This window comes from Periplaneta americana, chromosome 9, assembly GCF_040183065.1.
Source record: "Periplaneta americana isolate PAMFEO1 chromosome 9, P.americana_PAMFEO1_priV1, whole genome shotgun sequence".
In the NCBI taxonomy this organism is placed as follows: domain Eukaryota; kingdom Metazoa; phylum Arthropoda; class Insecta; order Blattodea; family Blattidae; genus Periplaneta; species Periplaneta americana.
In genome coordinates this window covers 54242363-54269911 of record NC_091125.1, presented here as the reverse complement: position 1 = coordinate 54269911, position 27549 = coordinate 54242363, and the positions used below count along the sequence as shown (strand labels likewise).

The 27549-nt window shown below is 36.4% G+C and overlaps 1 protein-coding gene across 2 annotated transcripts in view; it reads right to left on the bottom strand.

The window, feature by feature from the left end:
- Positions 1 to 27549, bottom strand: part of Imp (IGF-II mRNA-binding protein) — a 345234-nt gene that overhangs the window by 275031 nt on the left and 42654 nt on the right. For both annotated transcript variants that reach the window (XM_069834736.1, XM_069834737.1), the window contains exon 2: positions 20642 to 20705. In XM_069834736.1, the coding sequence (XP_069690837.1) occupies positions 20642 to 20705 (64 nt within the window). The remainder of the gene's footprint in view (positions 1 to 20641; positions 20706 to 27549) is intronic.

Below are 27549 nucleotides of genomic sequence, written 5' to 3'. Positions count from 1 at the left end.
AATTCTGGTTGAGACAAGTTATCTGGTTGGATTTTTCTTCCCATGTTTTCTCTGTCAACCAATTGAAGTAGAATTGCTGGGTAATTTTCGGCGATGGACTTTTGACTCATTTCGTATACATTAATTTCAACTTTATCATATTTCACTAGTTTCAGGCCGACCGAAGATGCAGCAGCAGACGCAGTACCGTGATTTGCACACAGATGGCATCTATCTGAGGAAACTGTGTAAGCACCAGCTGGGACGGAGAGACTTTCATAGCGGACTCTGTCGGATCTGGACGATATACAGCTAAATCGATAGATGGTACCAAATAGTGAATCACGATACCTACACTTAATGCGATCTTCAGTTCAATATAAAGGATGCAGCAGAAATGCAGTATTGTGACTTGCACGCAGATGGCATCGATCTCAGGAAGATACAAAAGTATCGGGGGTAAGGAGAGCGGAAGTATCTGGTTCCGTCAGATCGGGTGTTGTAGCTGAATCGATGGATGGTATGAAATAGTGAATCACGGCACTTAGAGAATGCAGTCCTGAGAACTTCAATAATCATTCCATAATAAGGTCGGTACAATTTCAAGCTTGGCGCCTGCCTACGGACTCTCCTCAGGAAGAAAAACAAGATACAAGATGTAAAAGTAGAAACTTCAAATTCTACATCTCTGTATGGAATATCATACAAATTAACAGCACACCATCAAGGTCACCGACATAAATATTTAAGAACTGAGCCCTTTCGCTCCTTCTTTTAGTACTCAGTCCATAGACTGAGCCATCTGTAACGACCCAAGAAATCAAATACTCTTTCCACTCTTGTTCATTCGAAAATGAAGGTAGATTTAAACTCTAAACGGTGACTTTCTGTATACGCACTTCATCAGTAACGCAAAAGCCAACGTTTCACTTCTACTCGTAAATAACTCATCGTTGCCATTAACATTGCACTGTTCAGACGGGAACGCGTAATCCAACACTAGAACGTGGAAGAACAAATTTGGAAAACCCAGTCCAGTCGGACAAGTGAATTATCGACGTTGGCTTCCCGGAGAGAATGAGAGACCAATAAGTGATAACACACAAGTTCACAAGGAAGGGGAGCGACGGCGAGGAATTGATTTCAGGTTGAACGCAGAGAGAGAACGGTTCCGACAACACAGCGTCCAGATTTTCACATTTTTACAGCGAAGTATTTTCTAATTTTCTAAGGCTTAGGCCTATACATGCGATACATTATTTCCTCATGTTAATTTCATACAAGATTGTCTCTTTACACAAAGACATTGACATTGTCACTGTTCTCACTCTCGGTTACACAAATAACTAAATACTGAGTACTTATTATTTTTTTAAATTACTTCTTTGAATTTACAACCTTGTAGAGATTTTTAGAGACTGTCGTGATGTACAGCTTAGAGACAAATCTGAACACTGCCTAGGATTTACGGCAGTGGGTTTGAATCCTGTCTTGAATACAATTTTTTTGCCCCCCAATGTGATGTGTGTCTTAGGAATAAATCAGGTGCCGTTTGATCGCACGATATGGAAAATTCTACCTAGTATCTAGGGTAAGCCCTACTTAGTATCGGCAAGAGGATAGATAATATTGCGATACTGAAACAAGGCGGAAAAATAACAAAATTACTCGAAGAAAATCATTCCCGAAGTCGTGTGTTCACTGAAAATCTGTTCCAACCCCACCACTCTAAATACAATATCGATCATTTTCAATTACAAACATTTTAAAAGCACACTTTCTTTAGATACAGTACATAGACCTATATTTTGTGTACTCAAAACGCGAAGGAGAAATGAATTTTATGGAGTAGGCCTATAAATTGTTTTCATAATCCATAAACATAACATTGGCAGTCACTTTACCAGAACCGCAAAGCGGATTCAAAAACCTGCAAGTTCAGATACAAGACAAGTAATCTCTGGACTGTCATACAACCTTCCTCATCACGCACCATTAATGTCGCTCAATGTACAATGACTTGATGGCAGGTGGTCGCACAACGCTAGACCGTAATTATGATGTTCTTATTAATTAGAGGCTGTGCAAACAAAACAGGAAGTGGAGTGGCACAATCTGTTTGTGCTATGAATTCCAGACTTTCACGTCAGAATACACATTTTATATCAAACAAAAGTAACCTCACGTCTGTTTATACAACAAGAAACCATTTACGGCTTTATGAATACTTAATTAGTTACAGTGTCCCACCTCAGGCAGATGTACGCAAGTCCAAGTCAAAATACAAGAAACATATCGGGTGAAAGATGGGTCCGAAAGAAATCGATTAATACCCAAAATGATCCAAGGCAAATGATGCAGAGCTTATTAGAGATAGAAACAAAGCCGAAGCGGCACAATTCGGAGAGCCCCAACAAAACACTTCTCTCTACCACAGTTCTGTAATAGTATAAATGAAATTTCACTATAGTTAACTTGTCTTTCAATTCACAACCAACTCCTACATCAAGACCCTTAGGGCCGTATTCATAGTCATTCTTAGCGCGGGCTTTCGGTGGATTATCAGCGAACTAATGTTTTTCGTATTCATAAACCAGTGTCAGCGATATATGATATGAATCATGTTTAGCACGCTCGTAGCCCGGGCTAGCGAAATGTCTATGAATAGCACCCTAAGTGTCCAGCACGATCCGCGTACTTAGAGCCCCGCGGGTACATCACCAACGCAACCTACCTTATTTTTTAAAGGAGATTATGTACTCGTATATCGCAGCATTTCCCGAAAGAAACCACTCAGCCATCCGTGATGTCGCCTCTTTATATACGCAATTTCAACAATGACGATGCGCATTAATAAATTTAATAATGTATTTTGATGCTTCTTTATTCCAGTGATTTACTCGTATATCTTTATAGGCCTACAAGGCCGGATTAACAACAGTTGTTGCTGTATATTTGTGATTTCGGTATGAGATGGACTTGGAAAATATTCACGTGAAGCGTCTTTTAACGTGTAAAAGCTTCACGAAATATCAAGCTTTACTTTAATTTAATCAAAATAATTATCCGTTCACAAATTGGGTTAATTAAGAAATGCAGTTGAGTGTAAAGACTGAAATAGTTAATTTAATATAGTCTAATTCTGTAGTATTAAATTCCAAATGAATCCAATTCTCTGTAATTATATTATTATTACTACTACTTCAAACAACTCATCGGCGTCAAATTGATTGTGCGAACAATTTAGACTATCAATTTCATTGTTTCTCCAGACTAGACCTAATGGAAAGTAAAAGTGATTATGAATTAGGTAATTAAAGAGAAAACTCCACCTTGTTAAATGTAAATGCGGGGAGTATGAAGACAAAAATGAAAGAAATATCAAACTTTTATTTCGAATCTCGAACAATTCCAACCATGTTCAAAACAACAATCACGAACAGCATTAACTTTTCAAACAATTATATGGATTATTTTTTTCTATGAATTCTACCCATTAATCTTTAACAACACTTCTGTTATTTTCACACTTATGACGAATTTCTGTACCTTATCAGTAATATAACATAACTAAAGATGTTCAACGATGGAAATGCGTACTTTGCAGTAGTAAGCATGGTGGAAGACCTCTTGGGACAACATAATAGCCACAAATGCAGTTCCCCATAAGAGAAATTATCTCACTAGGAACAGAACTCAGATTCGCTTTCATTCACAACAAGAAACAGTGCCATACACGCAAAGCAGGTGAATAATTTTATTATGTCAACATAGTCAATCATCATCATCATCGTCTACAATATTTTTTGGCTGTTTCCAGCTTCAAGAAACTTAATGCTTCCACAGGAAATGGGCGTACGAATTCTCGGTGTCTTGTTATTTGTAATTTATTAGTACTTTGGGAGGTAATTATTCTTATAGACACTTTTAAAACTCGTGGATACCCATACCATTATTGTTTCGGTCTATGAAGTTGAACAAACCACTTTATGTTCGTAGGTACCTTTCAGGTTCTTCTTATCTAAGATTGTGCCCTTCTAGCTCACGCAGAAACCTTATCTCTGACGACCCGATTTTTATTTTACCTGCTCAATTTAATATCTAACCTTTACTTGTGTGAACCACTGTAGGCACCAATATAATCTGTTAAATGTTTAAAGTGTTCTTTCCAAAACTTGTGAAGTCCAGGTTCAACGAAGCTTGCAAAACAAAAAACTTAGTAAAGGTTCAGATTTCCAACTGGTAACGTGTGTCCGATAAAGTGGACAGTAAGCGAGGATGGTTTCCTGCCAGCTTGCAACACGGCTACTGTAGAAACATTAAACGGAGGGTGGATCATACTGAACGTTTACATATCTCAGGACTTCGTAATTCTGGCGGAGGTGCGGGCTACAACACTTATCGAGATGGAAGAAGACCAAATGGAGGGGAAAGGGAGCAAACGTAAGGGAAATAAAAACAATTAAGAAGCACGTTCCTCGCCCGTAAATACATCCCTCACAAAAGTTAATTACATTTGGCTCCAGGCAATGGACACGCGGTCACCATAAAACCCACTGAAGCCAGGCGCCACATGGCAACAGCGACCTAAGTTTGTCTCATGAGTGGGTGACTTCGTCGTCTTCGTTCAGGATGACAGAAAATATCCACCACTTATACAATCCAATTTTTCATTGTTAAAATATATAATTTGGATAAATATAGGGTACCGTACAAACATAAAGACATGATCAATTAAATGTGACCACTTCTTGCAGAAATCTACGTAACCTGTTGCCAGATCTTCTGCACAAGTACAGTCTTATGATATTTGGAGATTAATCAAAAGAAAACGAAAGAATCGCTACGAAGCATTTTAAACATTTCGGGTGAGACTTAGTGGTTTCACTGTGATGACACATAACCAAAATATTGTATTATTATGTCTTTAGCTTTCTGAAGTAATCACACAATTAATGTGACTAAAATAATTAAAACACACTTTCCACGCAAAACATTTCAGCAATGTGGTCAACTAGTGAAGCACAATTCTCGAAATCAGAGTAGCCTATTATAAAGGTTTGTCATACGAACATTAAAGAACTCTGTAATTCTACAGTTCATCTAACACTGTTCTGATACCAGTTTTGCTCAAAATGCGATTCTCTACATATGAACTCACTCCTAATGTAAACAAATTTGGTTAAAATCGGTAATAAGCTTCGTCTGGACTCCATCGTGCGCTCGCAATCTCAAACGGAAGTAAATTAGGCGACACACGCCTCGAGGTGAAAGGGTTGCCGCTTCAAATTGAGTTTCTAGTTAAGAAGGGAGACTGACAAGAGGAAAGGCATATGTATGTTATAGCCTACAGTTTGTTTATCTACTCAATTCCAGTTCCTTTCAAATCAAAAAATTATTTCATAAGAAGCATATTCTTAGTCGATGTTATCAATTTGACCGATAGTGCACTGGAAGAACCGAAATTATCAAGCAGAACAGTAAATATCCCTAAAAAATACGATAAACAGTAAAACCTCGTTAATCCGGACTAACTGAGGGATTAGTTGACAGGTTTAACGAAAGTCCGGATTAACTGAAATAACCAAAAAGAACGGTAGAGATTGCATTAAAACTCCGTTTATAGAAACAAAAGTTTACTATGGTGTATTTGAAGGACATAGGCCTAAATGCACTATACAGTACTGTAAAATGTAAAGCAATAGGCTTACATACAATGCAGTACATACGTGACACCCGTAATTATGATGATATGCCCGACGGACCTTGCTCTGCATCACTCAAAACTCTTGCTGCTGAAGATGCTTTGAAGTACATGTCTATAGCCAAACCAACCAAAGTCATCGTTTTTTTTTTTTGTCCATCCGAATTAAGCTTATTGGGGTCCGGATTAACGAGGTTTTACTACAGTTTCACCGGTATGCAAACTCAACTTATAACCATCAGCTACATGATATCCCTTGAATTATGTCGTAAAACTAGACATTTTTTTTTGGGTATTTCCTTACCAAAGGTAATGGAAAACAACTTTCTTCATAGGCGTTTATATCAAATCACTATAATCAAAGTTTGCTTTTGACTGCAATAAGAGTGACAGATAAGCCTGAAAAGAGTGGAAAAGTATGAAATTATTGAATGTTAGCAGGATGTCTGCATTCTAAGCATGGTTCACGGAGGAATTTTCTCTGGGTTCGTCAAGGATGAACGTAATGCTGTGATCATTGTTCGGGAGGTAATGGGCTTAGTGATGCAAAAATAAAAAAAATAAAAAAACTGATAGAGATCCTGAAGAAATAGGTGTGGATTGGAAAGAGAGAACGATGTTTTTTTTTATTTTAGTAGGTTATTTTACGACGCTTTATAAACATCTCAGGTTAGAGGAGGATGTTCTGTAACCTTTATAAAAAACGAGTCGAAGTCAGGATAGAAGAAGAAATGTCAGAAGAAAATGAAATTGGGAAAGGAGTACGTCACCTATCCTGTTTAACATCTACTAGAGCAATTAATGAAAAACTGTTTTCAGAACATAGGAGGGGTAATAGTAGGAGAAAGAAGAATAAAGTGCATAACATTTGCTGATATGGAGTTGTTAGCAGAAGAAGAGACAATACCATAGGATATGCTACTGGAGCTGCTATATGACGGCTGTGAGCATTATGGGATGAAGATAAATGCAAATAAAACGAAGGCCATGCTTGTCGGAAGAAAAATGAAGATAAACGTGAATACTAAATGAGGCAGTAGAGCAAGTGGAATACATTTTATAATGAGAGCGGGTCTAGAGCACACCGATGTAATAAGTTACCAACGCTTATACAATAGCTCTTTGCGCATGTGCTGTGCGAAACAGTATGTTACCGTTAATGCACACTAGTGTCTCTCATTCTAAAGAAATGGTTCGATACAATAAGGCAATTTTTTAGTGAAAGCTTACTTGCAAAATAAAAAAAAATCTGTAAAGAAACGTTTTTTAGTTGATTATTTAACGACGGTGTATCAACTACTAGGTTATTTAGCATCATGGGATTAGTGATAGCGAGATGAGGCCGAGAATTCGCCATGGATTACCTGACATTTGCCTTACGGTTGGGGAAAACCTCCGAAAAAACCCAACCAGGTAATCAACTCAAGTGGGAATTGAACCCACGCCCGAGAGCAACTCCGGATCAGCAGGCAAGAGCCTCTGCCGATTGAACTACGCCGGTCGCTGTAAAACATGTCGCAAAGTGCATTCGAAAGTTTCGTCAAATATCCGGAATCTCAGACTCTCAAATTACAAATGGATCTCTCTGTAAGTTCAACGGATTGAAACATTAAATGCATCTTTGTAGGTTCGAACGATTTTAATTCTATGCTGACTATACGTGACTCGCTTCTGAAGGTAAAGATCACCTTCCCCTTTACACGTCATGAATGCGCATATGGGACATGAAGGTAGAGATCCGTGCTTTCATAACATCGGCTCTAGAATGAGGCGGTGCCACTCCACAGCAAAGGCTCTTGAAGTCAATTTGACAGAAGGTTGAGTGGACCACTTTCTAAGCATGCATTAATATTTTTCACTGGCCAAGATAGGTTTTACCGAGAGAAATGGCTCAGTAGTAAAACAATGGATTTACATTTCGGAGGTTCCGGATTCAAATCCCGTGGTAGGCCAATCTGATCGGAGTTTTCAGTGGTTCGTTCAATCATAAAATAACTAGAGTAATAACTAGAACTCTAATTATTTTAAAAGGTAAATGCCGGATTTGATTTCATTTCGACATACAAAAGAAAAAAGATAATGTTTCTCAAGATCACAATGATTACTTACCCATTGTACATGGTAGACATGTCTGCTGATAAGTCCACTACATATCATGGGGGTAAAAATAGCGGCCGATGTATCAACAACAAATTTACCTCTTCAGACAGTCGATAGTCGTTTTTTTATTTTAGTAGGTTATTTTACGACGTTTTATCAACAGCTTTGGTTATTTAGCGTCTGAATGAGATGAAGGTGATAATGCCGGTGAAATGAGTCCGGGGTCCAACACCGAAAATTACCCAGCATTTGCTCATATTGGGTTGAGGGAAAACCCCGGAAAAAACCTCAACCAGGTAACTTGTCCCGACCGGGAATCGAACCCGGGCCACCTGGTTTCGCGGCTAGACGTGCTAACCGTTACTCCACGTGCGTGGACACGATAGTTGTGAAATGATCTTCAAGTTGAAATGACTATACCCTAAATGAAATCTAAGACACGAAAAAAGATCAAGAGTAAACATTCCCGTGCATAGTATTAGAATATGGAGGGAAAAACGATTTTCTTTTTTTTCTCCTGATTCTTGCTAATTAAGCGCTTTCTCAATTTTAAGTTCGGAGAAGGATATCAGTAGTATTTTTATTATTTTTTTTTGCCGATTTTATTTTATTTAGGTTTACTATTTGTACCTTCCTTCAAAATCTCGCTCACTGCACGCAGTCTTGGTGTGAAATATATCTTATATCTTATTTGATTTGTGAGCATTACATTACCGGTATTCAGACAGTTCAATGTTTTCTGAGTAACCCTGTATTTCTTTTAAAGCTGTCGATGCACGACTGCTTATATGTATTAATAACGTAAATTTACATTAGTGCAGTAATAAAATTTTACGCTATGCAATTCCATGACGTGAATTGCAGATAGAAGAGCACAACGACCCTCAAAATCGGATCGAGCACGTGGCACGTGCTGAGGCATGACCTCAAGCAATCCACACAGCAGTGCGCTCGCTGTCCGGCAGATGTGGACACAGTCACTGCTGCTTCCGCCAAGAAATTAATTCCCAGAAAAGCCGACAGGTGTCCCAAGTTCATGCCGCAACCTAGTAATTGCACTATGGCAGGGGGTAAACAGATTCACGACGGCCAGCTAGTCTTGAATAAATGAGAAGTACGGGAATCGGACCCGATGAAGACATCTCGCAGCAACTTGTAATCAGTGTCAGGCAATACACTTCACTTCGGTTAATTAAGAGAGTCCATTACACATGCACCTGCTCTATTATAAAATGGGCAACTTTTTATCAGTATTCGAAAAAGAAATGACCTCACATTCGCTTTATCCCAATTAAAATCAGCTTCCATTATTACGCATTCTGTGATGGTTTAAATACTCTTTGGTATATAGTAAGAGATTCTGTACGGCTTCGGCTGAAATTTACACGCTTGAATTGTGGTCAACATCACGCTCAGGCTCATTATTCCTCACTAACATTATAGGAATACATCAAAATAGGCCTGTATGAGATTATAAAATCCTATGAATCTGACTAATAGGCTTACTAATAATTGCACTGTATATATAATACATACATGGAAAGGTTTGTAAAACAAATATGCATTTCTATCGAAGATTCCTACTGTCTTCTACGACAAATAATTAAGTTCAAAGTAATAGCATTTATTGTAATAATAATAATAATAATAATAATAATAATAATCCAATTGTCTTGATCGTCCTAATGGAACTATCTTGTTTTCTTCTGAGACTTAATCCTCGACTTAAGGAAAACCTGCAGCGATGTAATAATTGTCACAATCTTCGAAGGGCAAAATGAAAAATGTACTTTATAGCAAATCATGTTTTTGCGACATATTTTTGCTTTCAGTTAGGTTTAAGTTTTATGTTTTTGCAGCGGTTCTCGAACTGTTGTTAAACATACGTTAAACATTGCTGTTAAATAACTTAAATTATATCGAACACAGAGCAAAACCATTGATTTTATAATGTTTTGACAGAACAAGAACTCAACACAAAAATATAATCTTGTGTGAGCTAGTGTATTAGAATTATAATAAAGTATTTTTTTATTATTCTTCCTTCTTTGTACATCCATGTTTCATTGTATGGTTAGCCGAAATTGCACGAGAGGAGTGGAAGGAGAAAAAAAGTAAGATAAAAGAGAACGTACTCGTTTCTATGATACGAAGAGGAGAGAATTATTCCTAAGTGTACAATAGAAAAATGTTTTACACTTGTTCATTGGGCTTAAGCATCAGGTATGAATATAAGCTACTGAATTTTTGTCATAGTTATCGAATAAATACCTTAAAATAAGGTTATGAGCGTTCTAGCCTAACTACAGAATTTAGCATATATTGGGGTACTGGGGTTCCAAAAATATTGGCGTACACAGTAGCCTGGGTAGTTCAGTTAGCAGAGCGATGGCTTATGACGACCACGATGAATTCAAATCGTAACAATGGTGGACCTGAATTGTGATTGACACAGACAAGGTTGTGAGGGATTCTCGGGGTTCTCCCATTTCACAACTCAATCCACCAAGACTCTCCACGATTCCTCTTCCATTATCGGCTACGTTATTAAAAACGTGATTTTTCGGCATTGTATCGGCGATCCACCGTCGCAAGTGTTTCTCGTAGTTTATGCGAAGTTTGGTACATGGCAGTGGTGGTGGGTAAGTCCTACTAGACTAGACGGCATTTAGGAAGGCGGTTAGCTGCTAGATGCGCCGTAGCATTTCTGGTATGTGACGTCACAAACTAGTACAGTAGAACTAATCAGAATCAGTCTATAACAAGTACTTCCAAAGTTAGTTTATTCACGTGTGAGTGTTTCAATACACTGAATAAGTAAAACTGACATTTACTGTGTATGTGTAAGATACTAAAGAGACTGTAAAAAACAAGTATTGCACAGGCAGGCGCGGTAAATAGTGTTTAAGGTGTATAATTATTTTAAAAACGTTGACGAGCAGAACGCTGCCGGCCATCTTGATGATGACTGCAACGTTGCCAACGCACAAGAAACGATGTAGAAGCATGTGTGTGGGATTGAGAAAAGTGCAAAGAATATTGTTAGTGAAGGAAAGAGGGTTTGTTTAGTGTCATGCTTGCAGTAATCAACGGCTAAGGTCATTATTGTCTTTTGATAATTTAAATTCTCTCCTGCATTATTTGTATTGCACGTGCGCGTGAAGTACGATGTGGCAATGTTGTACGCTGCCTTGCCCTCTCTATCTGTCTCTCTCGACGCAAACGCTAGCGGACTACCGCCTTCCGAATTACCGTCGACTCTAGACGACTCAGATATTTACAGAGGAAAGGAACCCTCGAATCTCCAGAACGAAGAACAAGATGATTAAATGGATCCCTAAAGAATGGCAGACCATCAACAATAAAAGTATGGTATTAGGATTTGGCTGTGGAGGAATATGTGGTACGACGGATGGTAGAATCACTTTGCTGAGCAGTCAATTCATAACGCGTTCAAAAAAAAAAAAAAACCTACTTGGGCTGCAATGTTTCGGGATAGTCGCGATCAGTAACTTACAATACCAATGTCAATGGCAATTCTGTCAGTTAAAAAGTACCTTAGAATTATTAAATCAGATCTGTAACTCTAAAATCTGTAAGTAGTACGATATATTGCACGTACCTGTAAGTATTCTATTACAGAGAAAGCCTGTACAACAGTTTCAACAATGAATTTTTACAGATAAAGCCTGTACAACAGTTTCAGCAATGAATTTTTATCAGTCTACAACAAAAAAGAAAATGTGCAGAGTATTTTTGTTCTGAAATGTAAAATTCTAATGTCATCGCTTTTCAAAAATCGATATTATACCTACTGTTAGAAAAATTCTTAAATATTTCTCCAAATTCAATTGTCTGTAATTTTTAACAGTTCTCCTAAGAGTTCTATGTCATACATCTGTTGCCTCTGAAACTATGTTTTGAACATTTTCTAAATTAATCGCACTTCCAGAGGCAACCTTCTTTCTCATGAACGCTACATTAGCCACTACTTCTCTTGACTCAATTGGCAAGACCCTCTTTTTTTTTTTTTTTTTGCTAATAACATGCTGTGATAGATGTTTTATGGTTAGTTATGGTGGTTAGAACATTACCCGCGATCTCGTTCTTACACTGCTACAAGAAAACTGGCCAATACATACATAATTTGTAATGTACTTTCTTACAAGTAGACTATTCCAAGTTTTCTGTCCATCCCAAACTCAAAGGCCGCCATTAAATAAAACGTCTGTACCAATCCATTTACAAAAACATAATTTCAAAATGTGACCATTATGTGGCTGGCATTTGGTTCCGTTGAGATTGGACAATCGAAACTACTATGTGTACATAAATTTAGATGTTTATTTTTATTGCATTATCCGTAGCCGCAAATTTAAACTAAGTTTAATGATATGTACAATATTACTAATAGTCTAAACAGTAACACAGAACTGCACTCATTATATTCTTCACCTGACATAATTAGGAACATTAAATCCAGACGTTTGAAATGGGCAGGGCATGTAGCACGTATGGGCGAATCCAGAAATGCATATATAGAGTATTAGTTGGGAGGCCGGAGAGAAAAAGACCTTTAGGGAGGCCGAGACATAGATGGGAAGATAATATTAAAATGGATTTGAGGGAGGTGGGATATGATGATAGAGAATGGATTAATCTTGCTCAGGATAGGGACCAATGGCGGGCTTATGTGAGGGCGGCAATGAATCTCCGGGTTCCTTAAAAGCCAGTGAGTAAGTATAAACAGTTGTTCCCAATTAGCTAAAGACAGCGGACGTCTTGCTTTTAAAAAAGGAAGCCATGGAATCCCTACTTTTAAAAATGTCGATACTTGTATGATAGACAAAATATAGCGCAGTCCTTATAACTGTAGACAGATCATAAAATAAAAACGAAAATAACTTAGATATGAAACAAATGTAAAGGTAATTTTGCTAACTTATGTTACAAGTGAAAACAGTGACATGTTCAACAGCTTTCAACGTAAATGTAATGAGATGAATAGAGTTTTTGTCCCGAGCAATCCCTTTCACAGCCGACTCAATACTTCCCATTTTAGCTTCAAATCTGCACCAACATTGGACCGATTTCTATGTTTGCTCCTCATATTAATTAAAAATGTCGATATGTAGCCTAAATAAAAATATATGGAACAATAAGGAACTAGGTAGTTCAAAGTTTTTCATGCAACGTTCTGTAATCAGAAAATGTCAGTCCAGTGTACATTATTTGAAAAAAATATTTTCACGTCGAGTGCAACTAGCCCTTTCGTAAATATAATTGCTAGTTGTACATCACCACGTTCCAAAGGATTTCTTACTCATAAGTTTCAAGATTTGGAGCACGAAAGTAACCTCTAAATCTGGTCGTTAACTCGTAGCCAATGTTATATTTACTTCTATAGCAATTTTTTCATCAATTACCTCCCGAGAGGTTTGGTGACATTGCCACCACCATTAATTCTGTTTCCTCATAACTAATTTTAACCACTTTTTCAATCTTATCTTTAACGTAAGAATTGCCTTGAAAACTAAGATTCGAAGTGTTCATGTATGGCGTGTGCCATAACATCCACTAAGTAAGCTATCAGAATCAACTAAGCAGAATATGTTGAACTGTTCACATTAAAACTCCGAATCTGTCTGTGAAGGTAGTACGTTTTTCCTTGTGAATAATACCACGGACTTCCTGAATGGATTATGTGGACTACCGGTTGTTCGCGGACCACCAACTGGGAATCGTTAGTCTACAACAAGAATAATAATGGGCAACAATAAACAGAGATCATTAGTAATATGTAAGGCAGTACGACATAAAAGAGACTTTAAACGTTCTATCATAACAATTTCCTAATGCTATCTGAGTAACCCTATATTTCTTATAAAGCTGCCGATGTATGACTGCTTATATTATGTATTAATAACGTAAATGTACATTAGTGCAGTAATAAAATTTTACGGTATGCAATTCCGTGACACAGATAGTAGAACACAACGTCTGGATGTAAAATCGCCAATAGACCACGGCTTCTTAGACCGGAAAACTCTCACCCCATTATCACAGGATGTTTCCTTCAATTGTGACAAAAATACGTCAAATTCTGAAATGTGTAGTTTTCAAAGGTATTTACAGAAATTGAAACAACCAAGAAAAAAACTATTTCCGAATTTTGAAATAAAATTTGCAAATTAAAACATATTTGATTAGCTGTTTTTTTAATAGAGATGAAATATAAATGTAACATTCCTACATTCCTTGCTATCGGCTTTTTGTGTCCAGAGTCAAAGGACTTTGGGCCGACGAGCCTATGAGCCCTCCACACAGCTCAGTGACTCTGTGTGCTATATGTGCCTGATTATGAGTGCACCATTAGTCTGCGTTTTATAAAAAAACGAAATTCAGAAATAGCTACAAGATATTTTTGTGAGAAGAAGACATATTTTAAAACTAATTTTTCTTGTTCTACATTGGAGTGTACACTGAACATCAATTTCAGTGAGCTTAAAATATTGAGTGGCGTAAGCGAGCGATAAGATTTTATCTAACAGATCAAACTGAACTTATCTTCAATCAAGTCCATCGGTCCAGTGAAACTAATAGATGATTAGTACTGATCAGTGCAAATTTAACAAACTCGACAAGAGGACGACGGTATTCGTCTTACATCCCACTGTATGTGTCTGTCAATGTAAATCTGTAATAATTATACAGTACCTTAATTTTAATCAAGTTTTCTACTTATTGAAAACGAAGGAGTTCTGAAGAACTGCTCCCACCACTTCCTGGATGAAACAACAGTCTTCCGGGATGCAAACACTACTCACGGTCCTCAATCTACTGACAGGAAGGTGTAATGGCCAGTTTCACCTTCGGATGTGGGTTAATCTTCAAAATCCTTTGTTATAGTTTAAGATCAATTTAATAAAAAATCAACCTTGAGAGCCAAGACCAGCATGTTTCTTTCTGTTCAGATGAAAACTATTTTTCAATCACATCCTGAGAAAATTTGAGAATTGCTACAGAAAAATGCAGCCTTAAGATGTACCAAATATGAAGGGTTCAGAACCATAGTGGGCCAAACGCCATTTACTAAAACCACAGAAAACAAGGTTTAAAATGAAGTTATTACCATAATTCAATGGAAACATATAGCAAGTAATATAAAGTATACACATTAAAACTAAATATGTCAATCTTCATTAAACTATGGTATTCACTTAACTTTAACCCTTGCTTTCTCCGTTTTTAATAAATGGCGCTTGGCCCACTATGGCTCTGAACCCTTCATATATTCTATCCACACACGAGTAATTAGTACATTGATTGCAGTGAATATTTAGGCATAGATGTGATTACGAAATAAAAAGTAAATACAGTTACAACTTGCAACTGCCAACTTAGAGGGACAGAGGAAAAGGCTCATATTACCCACAATATCTCAATGAATTGAGAGATAGCGTTATAGAATTTGGATCTGAGAAATTAGTAAGCAGCAGACTTCCATAGCCTACATTCAGTTTTTGCTTCGTATAATGCAATAAAATACGTTCAATACAAATTTATAAGTACAGTGACATGCACCTCATTCGTTAGATAACTAATTTTCTGTCAACATCTCAATGGATCGGTACAGAGTACACAACACTACAATTTCATGACTTTCAGCGACAACTAAGCAAATGTTAATGAAGCATAAACTTGAGGTTACTAGCAAAAAAAAATAACAGTACAAATTACACTACTATTACAGGGGCTCTCAAACTTAATGTGGCCGTATTAAAGCAATACACAAATTCATACCAAACCAAAGAATCACATGAAAGTAATAATTTTTTTGTACAAAACCAAATAATAAAGTTATTAATGTCATTAAAATTTATGTAGTATGTAAATTTCCTTTACTTTACGTGGAATCCAAAACTGATAAAAACAGGATTGCTTAATAATATTCCATACGATGTTTAAAAGTGAGAATTAAATTTAATACATTGTACAGTGAACCGTTTCCACATACAGTAGATGCACAATTGTTCTGTGGCACAAATAAATATCCAAAATAATATCTAAAATCTGCATTTTATTTCCTGACTGGACATAAATATATACGTCGAAATTTTCCTGTGAACACAAATTATTTTAAAGAAAACTTTTGTGTACCTACTCAACTAAAGCAATATTGAGTAAATATGGGACCATAATTAATTTTCCTGTATGTATGTATGTATGTATGTATGTATGTATGTATGTATGTATGTATGTATGTATGTATGTATGTATGTATGTATGTATGTATCCAATGCCTATCCACATCACTTTACGTGATTCGAGTTCCGCATATAGCGGGTAGATGGCAGGACTGTGATCCATTTTCTAGTAGCACACCATTTCGGCGGGCCACTCTGTACATGATGTGTATCCGTTGAGGGTTATGTCGTGTACTAGGGTGAGTGCATGTGTAAGTGTTCGTATAAGTTAAGTGTAGTGTATGGTGTAATGATGATGACGAAGGGAGAAGGGGAAAACCGTGCCGACACGTAGCCTACTCCTTGCTACGTTGGGCCAACGTGCCCAAATGTTGATGAACGCCAGCGTGGAGAAGTGTAGTTCGCTTGCATTGATCTGTGCTCTCAACTTTGCTACCGTTCACCTCGCTCTCGGTTCTTGTGTCACGTGTCAAAGGACTTTGAGCTGAACTTTGCACACGCTGGGGCCGCTCAGTGATTGTTTGCTACATGTTCCTGATTGAGTAGAATCTCTACCATTGTACAGAGGGCACGCGACTAATTTGCCTGCATTGGAAATTTGCTTTGGTTGCTCCAACGTGTTAGCATTACAATGGCAACCTCCAGTATTGTTTTCGTACATTATTGCAACATACATTAGCACGATACAGTGAGATTGTTTTTTAGAAATGAACTTTCGGGAGTTTTAAGAGTGAAAATAAATGCTGGTGTAGGCATTTCAGTCGTGATGAGATGCTTAAAGTCTTTCGAATAACTGAAAATTATGGAATCCAAGCTGATGCCGCTAGAATTCTGAATACTGGACGAGGCGTCGTAACACGAGTCGCAATCAGCAATTCGGGAGTCCAGAAAAACGACTCCCAGGTAAATCAACGATTACCCTACGAGTGTTGCAGCAAGACTGACTTCTTGGAGAAAGAACTTCGACAGATACTATTAAGAAATCCATCGCAGAATGTTCATAATGTAACCATTTTAGCTCAGACTGTTACATGAATGAGTAGGCCTACTTCATGTCGGTCACCCATTAACATATGTCTAGTTGTTCGGCATGAAAATCGAAGACGGTGTATTCTGTGGTAGCAGCAACACGAAAATTTGATAGATTACCAATAACGCCATATTATCTTTTCGGATGAATATCGCTTCGGCCTGCATCCAAATTCTATGATACTCATTTGGAGGCAACCAAATCATGCAGAAAAACTGAAATATGTAAAAGATGTTAACAAATTTCGAGCATTGGGATGTTGGGAGGAGACCTATAATTAATGACTAATATAAAATTGATCTCATTTTGATTACAGAATCTTTGTGAGCAAACCATTGTACATAGTAATAACAAGTATAGATTAGGCTCCGAAATTAGATTATAGAATTATCTAAAAATATAGTCTTCGACACCCAAAAATACAATTTCAGGCAGCTAAAAATGCGATATTATCGACACAAAATGTGTCCTATCCACCCAAACTAAAATAACAAAGCATTAATTAATGAGTATTACGCATTATGGCACACTGTGACAAAACCAGTAAAGCATTATTGCGGTTAAAAACTTTTTTGTTAGGTCGTAAATTATTAATAATTAGCCTATTAATAAATTCATTGGCCTCATTGCTCCATAGTTGCTGATACACAAGTATTATAATTACAATTAAATTCTTTACCAATGAATTTGCAATTAAAATAAACATATTACTCATAATTGAAATAGGTACACTGGCGTCAGAAGATACTTAATTAGTAAATTGATAGTGATCAATAATTTGTTTGTGTAGCCTAAGTGTGGCTTCTTTAATTTTTACTTCTACCAATAGATGGCGAAGGTACGTCAGTCAGCAATAGTGTATAAATATACCCGCATTATAGAATTTAAATTTCCGTCTACCTCTAATGATTGTAGTAAGTACCAGTTTTAGCAGGAAACCACTGATATACTGATACTGTCAATTATCAGAATAATTTATACTTAATCTACCCCATCATTTTCTCCAACATTTTTACCCGTTCCAATAATAGTGTCACCTATTGAGACTAGCGGAACTATTTCAAAGTTTGTCATTGTTACATCTTCGGTTCTAAGTTATCTCGTTGTTAGAAAATTCGCTTACACAATAAAAAAATCGTAGGTCAGATATCCTTGAACGCCAGTATACATAACAAGGTTCTTCTCTAAATTTTTTGCTTTGAAACTTAGTCTTTTCTCAGAGAGAACCATTTTATAACCGGAAAAGTACCTTTCCAACGATACCGAAGTTAAAGGTAAATATTTAAATCTACAACATATACAATGATGATTACATCCCTCCCACTCATCACATTTTATTACCTGCTCAAGTATTCAACAAAACCAGTCACTGTCCAGGAATTTCTTAATTTCTATAATAAAACTATTACAAGGTCTTTGAACCAAACCCACTCCATAATAATATTCAAAACTTTTGTCATTCATTACTACACAAAAAAAATTAAGAACGCATATTAACAAAATAAGCATTTGAGATACAATAAAAACCCTACCAAAACAATAAGAAGTGAAGATATTCAACTAGTTTCAGTTTATCCTTATAGACAAAAATAGGAATTTAGCCTAAAATTTGAGATCTAGAACATATCGCAATCTGTTCCACTTTTCATTTGCTGAAAAATCTGGCCCTGAACTTTTCTTTATATATGATAAATCTAGACCACATGTTGCTCGAACAATCTTTGAGTGGTTGCAAATGCACAATATTCAAGTGTTCCTGTGGTCTGCTCAGTTCCCAGACCTAAATCATATTGAATACCTATGGAATACGAATAATATAGAGTAGAGTTTCATAGGAAATGGAGAACACTTAGACATTGGACCAGTTGTTCGCACTACTAGAAAAATATGGATGAATATAAAATCTCACATTTCGTTTCCACAATGCCAAGACGATGCAGATAGGCCTAAGTATTTAATGCAAGACATGGTATTGCCAGAATTAGTCACATAATTAAGTGGCACTAAACTCTATTCTTTATATCAAAAGTCTTGAAGTATTATAAGTAACGAGATTAAGAGTTTAAATCCGTAAAGTAGCTATAGTATATAACGGTACGATTTCTTGTTACTCTTTTAATTAGACCCAGTGTTGGTATGCTTTATATACGATATACACAAACATTACTTTAGCATTTAGCGTTCTGCCCAAGCGCAGATCTTTCACTGCAAACCCAGCTTTCTCCAATCTTTCCTATTTTCTGCTTTCGTCAGTATTTCCTCATATGATCCATAGGCCTATATCTTAATGTCGTCTATCATCTGATATCTTCTTCTACCCCGAACTCTTCTCCCGTTCACCATTCTTCAGTAGGCAGTTTCTTCTCAGCCAGTGACCCAACCAATTTCCTTTTCCTCTTCCTGATCAGTTTCAGCATCATTCTTTCTTCACCCACTCTTTCCAACACAGCATCATTTCTTATTCTATCTGTCCACTTCACACGTTCCATTCTTCTCTATAACCACATTTCAAAAGCTTCTATTCGCTTCTCTTCACTTCGTCGTAATGTTCACGTTTCTGCTCCATACAATGCCACTCCATACAAAACTCTTCACTGGTCTCCTCCTTAGTTCTTTTTCCAGACGTCCGCAGAAGATGCTCCTTTCTCTATTAAAAGCTTCCTTGGCCATTGCTATCCTCTTTTTGACTTCCTGGCTGCAGCTCATGTTACTGCTTATATTACACCCGAAGTATTTGAAGCTGTCCACTTGCTCTACTGGCTCATTTAGAATTCGCAAATGTGTCTTTATTTCTCTTCCTATGACCATGCTCTTCGTCTTATTCGCATTTATCTTAACTCCATACTGCTCACAGCTGTCATTTAGCTCCAGTAACATATCCTTCAGTATCATTTCCTCTTCTGCTAACAATGCCATATCATCAGCAAATCTTATGCACTTTATTCTTCTTCTTCCTACTATCACTCCTCCCAAGTTCTGAAAACAGTTCTTTACTAAATCCTCCAAGTAGATGTTGAACAGGGTAGGTGATAAAGGACACCCTTGACGTACTCCTTTCCCAAATTCACTTCCTTCTGACATTTCTTCTCCTATCCTGACTTTCACTCATTTCATACAAAGATTACTGAACAGTCTTCTCTCTTTCCAACCCACACCAATGGTAGCCTATATGCATAATGTTCTTTTATTAAGAACTAAGTAAGTAATATCAGGTTGCTGCTTATAAAATGTTGATGTATTTCAAATAACTGGTAATTTCACGATCATTCTGTGGAGACGTAATCATCTACCGTAGTTTCAGAACCTCTGTATTCCGAGTACTCTCTTATCCTGCATTTCATACAATAAAAATCTACATAGAATATAGTCATGGTTACACAAGCAGTGTGAAATTATTCCGAATTGGTCTGTTGTGCATCCCACTACCTCGTCGATTTCTCATACTTATACCCTTCCAATTGTCTATAAATTGACGGAACTTGCAGATGCAATAATTTCATTGCCATCACACAGATTACATTCAGTCTAAAATTCACAGACATTAGGAAAATCTAAAGCAAATAAAGTGCAAAGTAACTAAATGGAATATTACTTAAAAATGGAAACGTCGAGTATACTCACCTCTTCTTGGCTCCTCCAGCTACCGATGGTTCTACAACCAACGCTGAACCCAAGAAATTGTAACCTGCGAAGAAAAAAAAACACACTGTGAGCCACATAAAGTTCATACAGAATATGACGGTGTACGTAAGCGAGACATGCTCCACTTATGTATAAATATTTCACTTTATAGCGTTTTCAAAACGAAAATTAGTATTCAAGTATTTTATGTTCGATAAAAAAAATATAAACAATACATTATAATTAGAAACATTACGGTACCAAAACGTGCAATGCTGTAAAACGTAACGCTAACAGACCCTCCAATTTTACAATGAAGGAACTGAATTTTTTACAGGCGAATAAAGTAGCAGTTTCTACTTACAGATACCTAAACAGCAGATGTTACAAAGAATCTGCGAATCGGAGATAAAACAATATTAAATAATGGCACTAAGATTGGTCAAGAACGAGATAGCTCCTTATTACAAGACAATTTTAAATTGCAGAGTTTATACAAATTCGTTGAGAAGTGTTAAATGAATGAAAAGGACAGGGGAAAAGACGAAATATCTGTCAATAGGCTATATTCCACAAAAGTCTGAAATTGGAACGCTCGATTTTCATGCAAATACGAGTATGTACTGTATTTTCTACATTCCTGAAACCAACAAGACGTATCCGAAACGCCAGCATTATATTAAGATTCCCTCACACTGCTTATCCCAATTACAAGAGACAACCTTCTCGATGTCTTCCATGTGCTTATAAGGTGAGATTCTTTTTGAAAACAGAGAATGCCTGCCACTACTAATGCAGAATATAATTTCCAGAATTATGCTTTAAACTCTCTGAATCCTGTTACACCCCCACTTCAACCTTTTCATTTCTCTCTAGAGCGCCTTAAACTGCTTCATCATATCAGACTACAGGCAGAAAGTAGTTTTGCCAATTCAATTCTATTAATAGTTTGGATCAGTTCATTTGTCTATTTTATTTTGTATTTATGAGTACAATTTTTCCAGAAAGTTATTTTAGACTGTATTCGGCTGTGGCTACTTTTCTTAAACATCTCATCTCCCCTAAAAGGAGACGTTTGCTTTGTTACTTTATATAGCCTAACCCAAGTTACACCACCTTAAAAGTAGGCTAACGATAGAAGATATACTTTATAACATGAAGTTCATATGAAATTTAATTTGATTTTTTCTAATTTCGATTTTTACAGCCTTCGTGTATTGTGATTTTAATTCACACAACCGGCAATTTAAAAAAATTGAACTTGTGATATCGGCAAATTTTGAATGAAATACATAATCGTGTTCAGGATCTATTTTTTCTATTTCAAATGTGAATATTCTCAACTGCTCCGTAATAAGTCGATCATTTGCATTTTAGATCATTTTAGTTTCTTAATCGTACATCAAGGTGTAACAAAACGTAACTCTAATAACACTCGAGCCATCGACTTAGGAGTAAGGAACTGCTCTCCTAGTCCGAAGCTGCGCTTGAACGTAGGTTCGAATCTTCTTTGGGATGGTTTGAGTTTTTTCCAAGACTGATCCCAACTGTACGACAAATGTCAGTTAATCTATGGTGAATTCTCTGTCCCATCTCGCTATTGCGAACTCCACTGACGCTAGATAGTCTCGAATTTGTTACAACGTATTGAAATAACAGATTAAAAACTCATCCTGGATGTCCAGTCTCTCACAATGCCTTCCATCTATAGAATAAAATAACAAAATTGAAATAAATCTATAGCCAAATCATCAATTCTTATCTAAAAATGTACAAGACAGGAGTTGAATATGCGTCTACCGTACATTAGGGTTATTCTTTACATCTTTTCCAAAATAAAATACATCATTCGTTTGATGCGTGATGATAAATGTTTTAAAGAGGCTTGGTTACCATCGGCCGAGACGACGAGACGAAGCTATGACAGCCCGCAACTTGTCACAATTCGATCAATTCATAACTATTGGAGCGTCTTGGCTCGCAACCCTGAGTTGGCAACGTGACGAACTAAAAGTAGCAAACCATGACCTACGCCGTTCTACACTAGGATAGTCTAGACCATGGCCCACCATATTTCCCCTGTCCGGTGTTCCCGACCGCGTGTGGATTCATGAAAGAGGTGGGGTTTAGGAGAAGGGGAGATCACTACAGCTGCCACTACAAAGCTGCAGTAACGCACCACGAGACTAACAAAGCGCGAGCAGTATCTTACATTTAGTAATCCTCCCTCTGCCCGGTGCAAACATACAAAACCCTGTTTTGGAATTCCCGTAATTTTCCAGGTTTTCTTGCGAATCACCCCAGATAATGAGCTGTTAGTTCCCAGGCGCACAGCAGCCACACTCCACTCGCAGCCTGCACAACTGTGCGCATATGGGAAAGGTCGTGTCCATCTGTCTGCAGTCAGCTTCATGTCCATAATGAGTGCGGGCTATCAGCGCTCACAAGAAACCTTAATGTTACCCAAAAGCTGTGTTCTCAATTGAACAGTAACACAGAACAAATTCTTATTCTCCTTACACTTGAAACATTCACAATCCTTCAACGGCAACACATCACTGACTAATACAAATTAGTTCTTTTCAGCTCAAAATGAAATCCACGGATGATCCTGGTATTTTTATTTTATTTAATATTTTGTAATTTTGGTCCTTATTTTTCATGTTTCTTTCTTAACTCAGTGACCTGTAATAATTGGACGAAGTTGTGCAATAATATACCAATCGACAATTTGAAAAAAAAATGAGATATTTGCATAGATCTGTTGATGGCTGGATTTTTTTAACTCTCAAAAGTTCAAGAATGCATTCTGTTGCTGTTTATAAGCAAAATTCGTTTATTGCATACAATTCATTTATTTATTTTCCTTTTCAATATTAAATCAACTGCTATTATTTGTGCTACTTTTTTAATAGTGTGAATGTTACAATGCTTCATACATAAAATGTTTAACAAATAACCAGATTTATTTTAGTGGTCAATATCTCGAAAACAGGTTTTTGGTGGTTGGTTTCTTATTGCGTAACTTCGTCCAATTGTAGCAGGTTGTTTTTCCAATGTTCCCTTCCCATTAAGCTTTTGACATTGAATTATTTTTTTCACAACTTCATTCTACCTTTTGTTCCAAAAGTTTGAAGCCTGCTGCTGCTCCTAGGAACCACATCTATGCTTCTTCAATCCTTAACAGATCCTTTTGAAACTCAATTTTCGCAATCACAAAATAAAGTAGAATTAGTCCAAATTTAGGCAATGCCTACCTACCATACACACTTCTATACGCTAAAATACCCTAAAAATGTCATTGACCTATTTTAACACAAATATATTTATTATCTGTAATAAAAGTCCTGATTCTACACAACTAAAACAAATCACTAATTCAATTTGTTTTATCTATAATTTGTTAGCTGTAACAATTTTAAGTACCAGAAAATGTCATCATCTTAGTTTTCTTTGCGGATATTTCACACTAAAATTAGCTTAATACATTTACCAAATACATTTCTACAATTTATATTAAAATCTACAAATAAAATCTGGGTAATTAGAAAATAATCTTCACCACCACCACCACCACCACCACCACCATCAGATTTAAAATTTCGGCCGCTTTATCCATCTCGTCCTCTGTGAGGATTGCGAACCAAATTCACTGATCTTCGGTCATGTTAGCTTAGCGCAAAACTATCGCTAAACGTAATAGGCAAAGGGACATAATATAATGTTCCTTGCCCCAACGACGAGAATATAATATCCACTTCCCTGGAGGAAGTAAAATCCGAGTTCTCTGTATATGTAGTTATAACTGCTACAGCTTGAGCCATAGCAGATACTAAGGAGAAACTGGTCATGCAAACATTCATGGCAAACCACCATTTTAAATAATATTTTGATGTCAATTCAGAATGTAATGACTGTTATTTTAATAGACAACAGCACCATACATTTCTACCCATATAATATAGGCTAAAGAATTGTACTTTAATAACATCTCTGGATAAGTTTGCTGTCTTTTGCTTTGCCTATTGCGTACCACATAGAAGTGAAGATGAAGATGAAAGTGAAGGTGATGATGATGACGATGACGGAGACATTTTGGAATGCTGACAGGAGAAATGGGAGTACTTCGCGAACTTATGCCAAAAACACACTACCCAAATCCCACTTGAACTAACCTGAATTTGAAACTGTGTCTATGTCGTGGGAAGCCAATACTAGTTCAACTACCAGAACTTCATACATATTATTATTATTATTATATTATTATTATTATTATTATTATTATTGAACCCATGACACCTGTTTAAATTTTCAAATATCTTTAAACAATGAAACTGCTAACTGATAATATTGTACACTACTTTATTTAAATATATTTTTATTGTTCTCTTGGCAGAGTTACGAGTAGATTGCCTAAAAATGTGTAACTAGTGTTAATTGCATACCTCAGTAAACTCATGAATTCAAATCCATGTTCAAAAAAAGCGAATACATGTCTAAACTGTTACTTGAAGAGCACTAATGCCTCTTACAATCTGACATCGAAACTGTATGACTGGCCATTAGCAAGCGTGTTCTTGCAGTCCCGATGTCTCCATGTGGACGAAAATGGCGAGAAAGAGACGCATTCCTTTACTTAACGCCTCTAGGGACATCAGATGCCAGATATGTTGCAAATTTACGATTCCATAGTTTGACGGCAGCGTACAAGTGCGGTTTTATGGACAAAATAAAACAAAAAGTTCTTGTAAATGTTAATTTAAGGATTCGCCACAACACAGATTCCTCAAACTAGAGAATTAATCATAATTAGGTACAGAAGAGCTGTAACAAGACTTTCTTAGATTTTATATTTGTTTTAAAAAACTAGGTAGGCTGCATTACATTATTGCTCGTCATTTCCTCTATGTCTATGCCTACGACATTATTAATAAAACATTATAGCTTCAAATTCTACTCTACGCACAAACATGTGATGAATTATGATATAGGCTATACGTAGAAAAAATTACGTTTTTAATGATCGGAGTCAAAAATGATAGATCGTCCGAAAATTCAGCAGCCTATTCATTTCTTATTCAGTTAAGTATCATCAGTAAAGATTTTAGTTTTCATCATAGCCTCTCTTTCAAATTGCCAAGAGAACGCTTAAAATGAACCAATTATCGTATCATTCCATCAATGACGAATAACTTTTTTCTAGTAGATTAAAAAAGTCTGTAAATAAAACGACAAACATAATTTTTAAACAATTCGTTACCAATATACAATTAGAGTATAGGAGATTATACCAACAATAATAAAATCCAAAGCAATGATACAAGAAAATTTCTTCTCACTTTTTCCTCCCATTTAGGTCTGAAAACTCCCAATGTTAAATTGATTACATAATAGTTCGCCCTTTCTCTGCATATAATATTAATTAGACTGCCTCAAAGAAACTATGAAATACGCTCGTATACCTCTGAAATTGTCCCTCTAATAATAAACAATAGTTTCGTACGACTTCCAAATCTAAAAGGGAAGTGATACGCATTAACAAAACCAACAGGCCTACATATAGCAATGGTAAATTAATCAACTGCTATACCTTATAGTTCAGTTTATACTTGGGAACTCAATCGTAAGGACTGAAATTATATAAGACGTAAAGTACAAGCCAAAGAACTGCTGGAATACTGTGTCATGTCATTACTTATAGTGTCAAGTGCGACAACCCAGGAAATACCTGCACTGATCCATCAATGACAGCATTATGCAACAGGCGATAAATAAAAAGATACATATAATTAACAGTTACTTAAATAATAATGGGCTACCTTTTCAGTTATTTTAGAAAAACTTTTATAATAATTAAATTTAAAATTGTCATCACTTATCACTGGCTCCGTGACGGTTCAAATTTTATTGTTCAAGCTATTTTCACTTTGGTCGTTCCATGCGTCGCTTTACATCATTGTTTCTATGTACATGGTCAAGCAAATTGCTTTCCACAATACATTCTCTATTTCACTACAATAAAACTGTCCTCCTTCATTAGCATACACGTCTTGTTTTCTTTATATTATCTAAAAAATAATTAAACTTTTCAGTTTACATAGTACTATTTAAATAAATTTCTTCTTACAGTCGAAGGCAACTTAAGGATTTCAAACAACACACTTCTTCACTTGGCGTATCATTTGTAATAAATTCACTTAACTTCTAAACAGTCCATGAAGTGTTACTTTTTCTCTGTAAATACTTTGAAATGTTTTAATTATAAGCACTTCTGAAAATAAAAGACATTTATAAAAAAAAAGCACCCTTTTCTCCCATTACTTATGCAATCCTTAGTACGTTAGAGTTCCTTTCATAATCAATGTGTGTATATTTCAACGTATGTATTAAATTTTTGGACAATCTTGTGCGGTTAACAATTAAAATGGTGCATGCGAATTACTTGTGGAAAGGAAAAGGAATGTCCGAGTTGAGTGCGACGATTTTATAGGAGGCATCCGAATTGCGTGCCATCACATATAGGTGTAAACAAATTTAAAATTATATAAAATTTTCATTACGACGAAATGAAAAAAAAAAAAAAACTAATATAAGCATTTGAAATGTGGATATGGAGAAGATTGGAGAGTGCGAAGTGGACAGACAGAATAAGAACTGAAGTTGTCTTGGAAAGAGTGGCTGAAGAAAGAATGATGCTGAAATTTATTTTATTTTAGTGGGTTATTTTACGATGCTTTATCAACAGCTTAGGTTATTTAGCGTCTGAATGAGATGAAGGTGATAATACAGTTGAAATGAGCCCGGGATCCAACACCGAAAGTTACCCAGCATTTGTTCATATTGGGTTGTGGGAAAACCTCGCAAAAAACCTCAACCAGGTAACTTGCCCCGACCGGGAATCGAACCCG